General features: G+C 35.0%; 1 protein-coding gene across 1 annotated transcript; it reads left to right on the plus strand.

Moving 5' to 3' along the window:
* Positions 1–2,733: 2,733 nt before the first annotated feature.
* Positions 2,734–7,248, plus strand: LOC121431635. Its single transcript, XM_041629233.1, has 3 exons — positions 2,734–2,965; positions 3,591–3,739; positions 5,742–7,248. Exons 1-3 carry the CDS (start codon positions 2,873–2,875, stop codon positions 5,926–5,928), a joined length of 429 nt encoding a protein of 142 aa, XP_041485167.1. The 5' UTR covers positions 2,734–2,872; the 3' UTR covers positions 5,929–7,248.
* Positions 7,249–7,451: the final 203 nt, after the last annotated feature.

The following is a 7,451-nucleotide window of genomic DNA, read 5'->3' on the forward strand; positions in this document are numbered from 1 at the left end:
TAATATGCCATGTATGTGGTGAATGTTGTATTCTGATATTCCAAATGGCTGCCAAAGGCACTAAAAGTATTATACACAATGAGAAATGGGAGAAGAGAAATCACAAGAGTGAGCGCTAAAATGCATATATATGTGATAGATTAATTGGATACTGTCTAAAAACGTATTTTCTAACGAAATATATCATTCAGGTTTCAAGTTTGTGTTAAATACTGTATTTCGACTTTCAAAATGGCCGCCATCGACATTAACCGTATTATGTACAATGCAAAGTGGGAAACCAATATTCACAGGAGTGAGCACCATAAATGCACGTAATAGTGATCTATGAGTAAAATATTGTCTGAAAGCATCATTTCTATTAAGATATATCATTTATTCTGCCAGTTAGGTGATAAATACGGTTATTTTTAAGTCAAAATGGCCACTACGGTCCCTTACGGTATTATACACAATATGAATGGGAACAAATCATTTGAACATAATTTGGTTTGCTTGGTCAATGGTGATGGATGAGTGGAATGTTGTCTGAAAACATGATTTATAACAAAATATATCATATCTTATGTAATTTAGGTGATAAATACTCTATTTCAACATTCAAAATGGCTGTCATATGCTCTTTTTGTGAACATCATTTTGTCTCCACCCAAGATGTATATTAATAATAATATAGGGTATTTATATTGCGCACATATCCACCTTATTAGGTGCTCAAGGCGCTCCTATATTACCCGGCTAAGCTAGGCGTTCATAGCGCACACAGCTTTTTAAGGAATTACTTCCTACCGGTACCCATTTACCTCACCTGGGTTGAGTGCGGCACATTGTGGATCAGTTTCTTGCTGAAGGAAATTACGCCATGGCTGAGATTCGAACCCACGACCCTCAGTTTCAAAGTCCGAAGACTAATCCACTGGGCCACAATGCTCCACATTATTATATTATACGATAAGTGCCTATGGTGGCCATTTTCAATTTAAAAATGCAGCATATATCACCTTAATTACACAACATTATGATATATCTAGCTAGAAACCCTGGTTTTAGACAATAATTCACCTTTACATCACAATTCACAATTTAATGCAATATTTAGAGTCAAGCAAAGCCAAATTCTGTCAAAATTATATGTCCCATGTTACCATGTACACAATACTTTTAGGACCTATGGCAACCATTTTGGATTTCAAAATACAGCATTTATTACCTCCACCATATCCACGACCCATATGTGATGTATTTAGTTAGAAATAATGTTTAAGACAATATCTTTACCCGTACATCACAGTTATATGCATTTTATGATTCTCACTCTTGTAAAAATTAGTTTCCCTGTTCGCATGTTACATAATTTAGGGCTTGTAGAGGTTATTTTGAATGTCAAAATACAGTATTTATCACCTATATGAAAGAAGAAATGCGATGATTAAAAAAATGTTTTCAAACAACGTTTTACTCATACAACAGGATTATATGGATGTCATAGTCAAGCAAATCCAAATTCTTACAAATTATATGTCCCAATTCACATTGTAGATAATACTGTTAGGGCCTATAGGGGCCATTTTGAATTTCATAATACAGTATTTATCTCATGCATGACAAAAGAAATTATATGTCTTGCTATAAAACATGTTGTCAGACAATATTTTACTCGTAGATCACAATTACATGCATTTTATGTTTCTTACTCGTGTAAAAATTAGTTTCTCTATTCGCATTGTACATGATAAATATAGGGACCATGGCGGCCATTTTCAATTTAAAAATACATAATTTACCACATAAATGACATATTTACAATCATGTTTTTAGTCAGTATTCCACTCGTTTATCTTAATAATATGCATTTTAATGCTCAATCTTCTCATTTTTTTGGCCCCGGCCATTGCCATTGTCGGTTTTACGCAATACTGTTTGGGCCAGTGGCGGCTATTTTAGATATAGAAATACAGCAATGTTCCCATATTTGATATAATAAATACTATATCTCATTATTAATGATGATTTGCATATATTACTTCGTTCATACATCGCGATTTTTGCAGTTTAGTGCTCATTTTAGTGAAAATTAGTTTTCCCTATTCATATTGTATATGATAATGTATACAATGGCCTATGGCGACCATTTTGAATATCAAGAAGATAAATATTTTGTCAAAAATTATTTTTTAAGATTGTTTTTCACTCCTGCCACACAATTTCATGCATTTCACAGCCAATGTGCGAACAATTTTATGATTTTCATGGGTAATTTGCATATTTTGGCGGCCATATTGGATTTTGCCAATTTGCGGAAAATGCTCAAGGTTACACGAGTGGCATCATTCAGATTCGTGATCAGCACCCTCGAATTGACAAGAAACCATCAAAAAATAGTGTATATATAAAAAAACAAGGTTTGGTCAATTTTCTATGGGGCCTATCCTGGACTACTATGTGGACTCCGGCTGGACTCCACAAAAGCAGCATGACGCGTGCAATGCCCATGCCACTATATCCCAAGAATATTGTAACACCGATTCATTCTTAGTTTAGCATATCGTCCCATCTTGCGATCTGCTGAATATAAAACTCCTTCAAGCCTCAAGCACCCCAACCCCATCCCAGGCCTAGCGCGTCCTTCCACCCACAATTCCAGCCCCACCCTCCTTCCGCTCCCCAACGCACCTGTTGCCGAAGTTCTTTACCCTCGTTATCGAGATCGACTTCTCTACGCATGCGCTTTAACCACGTTGCCATAGCGAACCCAAGCAGAACCCGGAAACTCGCCAGCTTTGCAACTAGCACTCGATCTGATGTGGACAGGATCAGGGCATTAATTTTCCCCTTTATTCGGCACAATATCATTCATCATTAAATTAAAACAATGAGTCAACAACAGTATCACTGGGAGGCTTTGAGGAAGCAACGAGTCATCGACAGGCAATTAGCAGTTAAGAATAAATTGGCTGATGAAGAGGTAAAATATGTTTGTTTACATTCTGATTTTTTGCTTGACCATGTGTGTGTGCGCGAGTGAATGCAACATGCTAACTAAATTGCACAGAAATGACTGTCGCTTTTCTTAGCAATGTACTGTCAATGCAGGTTTGGGAAAGAGTTCATTTTGCGACAGCTACCCTAAAACCCTTATATATTGTTTTTCACTTTGGGTGGCAGTTGCAAAAATAGATCTTGGCTACTAAACAAGCTAGAAAAAATTGTCAAGTGACAAGTATATACCCAGTTATTGTGTGTCTGGACATTCGATTTCAAACAGTCATTTACAAAAGTTAAGCTAAGTTAGATCAATTTTTATTATAGAAAACAAAATTGTAGGTGATTATTCAGGTATTGAATTCATGATTTTGTTTAATTTAAAAAATTAAAGAAAAAAAAAGGCTTCCAAATTGTGAAGTATCCGGACACCTCGCCCCATCCTATTATTTCAATAGATCCCCTGCTCGATCCCAAATAGAAAGACAAATCAACAAAATATCATCATCCTAATCACTTGGACTCTCACGGTGCACCCTTATAAATGAATTAAGTGAAAGTTAAAACCAATTAAAGAAGATTCCTCTTATGTCTTTAAAAAAAATCAGAGGAGAATGGCTGAAATGTGCTCTGAGGACATGGCCAGGGAACACTTAGGGAGTAGACAGATGGATCATGAGAGAAGACGTCAACTCGCCGATCAGATCCAGAAACGAGATCGACAAGGAATCCGCAACACCTACAGAGAAAGAGAACAGTAAGTACTTGGCAGCCTAAAAGCCAATTAAGGATTGCACATTCAACGTGATCATATTTTTGTGGACTTGCCCAATTTTTTTATCTGTAGAGTCCTAAAATGCATTTATGGGAAACAAAAAATATGAAAAAATCTAGAGCTGTTTGATGAAAATTGTTTATTTTAAAAAAGAAAAATCATAAATTGCCTAAGTCTGTGCTGGAATATTTTTACAGAGTATTTCAATATTTCTGGACAGACACTTTACACCACCATCGCAAACACAGCTAAAAATATGTTTTTCAGTAATCATTTTACTTAAATGTCAATATAAAAATTAATGATAGGCCTATAACTCTATAAGATAAAGATTTGATAGGTGGTATAACATTAAATCAAATTATGTTCACATAATACTAATGTATTTTCTGATTATATTACCGTAATAAAGTATATGAATATATGGTCATTAAATCTTAATTTGAATTAAAGTGTCAGATTCCTCTTAAACATAAACACAAATGACATTCGTAATGTAATGTTCATTCTATCCCTTTCTATTTTTATATTTCTCACCTAATAACTCATTTGGTTCACTTTATGTTGGAACTTCCTTTCTTGTCCATTTCATTCATAAAATTGATCACCTCTGCTAAACCATATCCTGATCTGTTTTCAATCCTTACACATTTCAATTTTTGTATCTCAATTTAATTTCTTTTCTTTAATACCATTTCTGCACCTTTATTCCCCCATCACCCCATTTTCCAATCCCTCTCTAATTTTTTTGGAATTTTCATTATTTTACAAATAGAATTGATCCATTGAACGGAACATTCCATTATCAACAAGGACATAGAACACTTACTGTCCATTTACAAGATTAGATTTTATCTAGAATAGATATTCCTACCATAGAATTCGATTAAGTGCAAAACTTATTTCAAGACGGTGGAACAACCTATTTTGTGGATTACAGTTGGGAAAGAACTTTGTTGCAAATCCTGCAATTTGTAATGTATAAGTTTGTGCAATACCTGAATGTTTTTATCCAATCATATATCATGTTTGAAGTTTGATTTTAATTGAGCAAAGTATGTATGTAATTGATCAATCTAGCCTACATTTCATTTTATTGGCTTTGGTCAAGCTTTTTATACACTAATACACTCTCTGTAATAGCTCCATGGTATAATTTATATTTCATCACTCTACTTGCTATAAGATCACTTGAATTTGCTCTGCTATATGCATATATTTTTTCATATTGAAATGGACAATATTTCTTCAAATTAAATCAAATACCTGCACATACATTCCACTTGGTGATATCATACATAATACATACAGTAAATGAGAACTTATTACTTGCACATGAGCATGCTAGTGTATGTTATACAATATTATTTTTGCAAACAAAAACTTAAAGCAATGTTTTTATTAGATTTGTGATCTCCATGAAAATTCTGTTTTCTTTGTTTGTAATTGTCACATCCATTCTTTCACTGTTTTGGGGTTCTTTTCACAAATACATACAATTATTGTACTTTTGCTGTTATGGTAACTACCATGGAAACCTTGTGTTTGATTGGCTGATATGATCTCTATCACCATGGTAGTTACCATTGTTTTCAAAGTAATTATAATCAAATTCCTTTGTGAAATGGGCCCCTTATATCTTTTTTTAATCCTATGTGTGGTAGAAAATATTTATCAATCAGCTGACATGATAATCATTAAAATCTATTTATTTTGATATAGTGTTATTCTGATACTGTAGACCTTTATGTAATCAATGATAGTGCACGTGCCGTTGTGTACTATGCGAAACTTCATCTTAATTGTAGTATACTGTTAGAGTAGATGAATGAGATAATAGCAATTCAGTTTTGTACTGCAGTTGCTACCACTGACAGTTAAAACAGTAAAGGCTTTGGGCATTTCTTTCTTCAATGATTTCCTTCATCCTAACCTATCCCACCAAACCTCCCTCTTCTTGCTGCCCTGCCCTAAACCTCTACAGAACAATCCAGAGGCTGGTTAGCGAGAGAACATGGCACGATGACCTCATCGCAAAGATGGACCAGAAGGAAAAAGACGACATGCTTCAGGATCTTCTCCGGGACCACGCCCAAAAGTCTAAGATTCTCAGGGATCAAGGCTTGTATCGAGGAGATGCCAAGTTCTTCATCGATCCCCAGTATAACTGATTATTCAGCCATTGTTCTTTTCCTCATCTCTCGGCTCGATGCCGTCTCTGATCCTGGATGCAGGGATCCATCCATGGGGAGTAATTCATGAAAAAAAATATCAGTAACTTTCACTCACTGATTTTCTCTCGGCCAATCATAACTGAAAGAATTTTCAGTGATTTTAACAATAGTCAGTGAAGACCACTGACTGAATTATTTCATGAAATGCTCCCACAAGGTCCTGTAGAATTTTAGTATTCAGTGAGAGGATTGCAGGTCCTGCAACACTTAACTATTCAATTTGTAGCCTAACGACTGATTGTATGGTCAACTTTCATGATTGATTGTATTTTGTGGTCAGTGCAATCAATCGTAAAACCTTGATATACAATCAATTGCTGAGCTTTGTGAAATGGGGCCCTGGTCTTTGATCACTGGTCATTAAGAGTTCCCTGGTTTCTCTCGAGATTTAACCTTGTTCCAGTGAAACTGGCAAAATCCAATGGAAGTTATTGTTGGTCTGTATAATTTCTGTCGGGATGCATAAAAATCTCTATAGAAACCAGTGTTATGCATTTGATTAATCAGGCTCTTTCTGACGAGAATAGATCGGTAGAAAACATTCAATGTCTGTTTTATGATTATATACTGGTATGTGTGGCTTCTATATTCAAGTTGCAGTATTTGGAAAGCACTAATGGAGCACTGTTTTGTATGGTATTCTGAAAACAAATGTGTTGACTGTTCGCCAGTGGTGTTTGATACACAAGCAGGGATCCTCATTTCAAGGATGTATTAGAGAAGGCCTGCTATGTCGTCTGAAGGGGAATATATACTCACGAAGGATGAAGACTCTCTAAATTATACGATGCAAAACCACCTTGATCGGACCAGAACAGATCACAAGTCAAATGGTAGGATTATCTACAGTGCGTATTAAAAAAAAGTTTACACTTTGAAAAAGCCCTGGGAATAAAAAAATATACAACAAGTGGGTAATTTTTTCACATATAATCTTTGGTTCTGGTCTCATCTATCCAATGCAAATAAAAGTTTTGTCAGAATGTTACAATTGAGTGAGCACTGTCCATTTCTGTAAAGCTTGCAGAAATCTGTTTGCGCAGAAATGCTCGTTTTCACGCTGCAGGGCGGGGAAAGGGCAAAATCAAACTTAACCTGCGAAATATTTATCATACATTTCCCTTGCACTTTTAGTTAATTGAACTAAAACGGATACATTCAAGCATTTTGTAACAATTTTGCCACCCAAATTGAAATTTCTAAACTTATTAAGCACCACTTTTACTTATTTGTGCCAGCTGGATCTGAAGACATAACTCAGCCTGAACAAAAGTTTATTTCAGACATCTGCATTTTTTCACTAAATTTTTATCATTGAAAGTGGGTTTACATTTCATTTTCATTTAATACTTGTTTCTCAGAACTTTTCCCAAGCTTAGCAATGATACACAAAATGTAAATCAAGCTTAAGCCATTCCATGTAAATCACAGCTCATTGTAAAGCAAACTATCATCACGAT

Source organism: Lytechinus variegatus, chromosome 18 (genome assembly GCF_018143015.1).
Source record: "Lytechinus variegatus isolate NC3 chromosome 18, Lvar_3.0, whole genome shotgun sequence".
NCBI lineage: Eukaryota > Metazoa > Echinodermata > Echinoidea > Temnopleuroida > Toxopneustidae > Lytechinus > Lytechinus variegatus.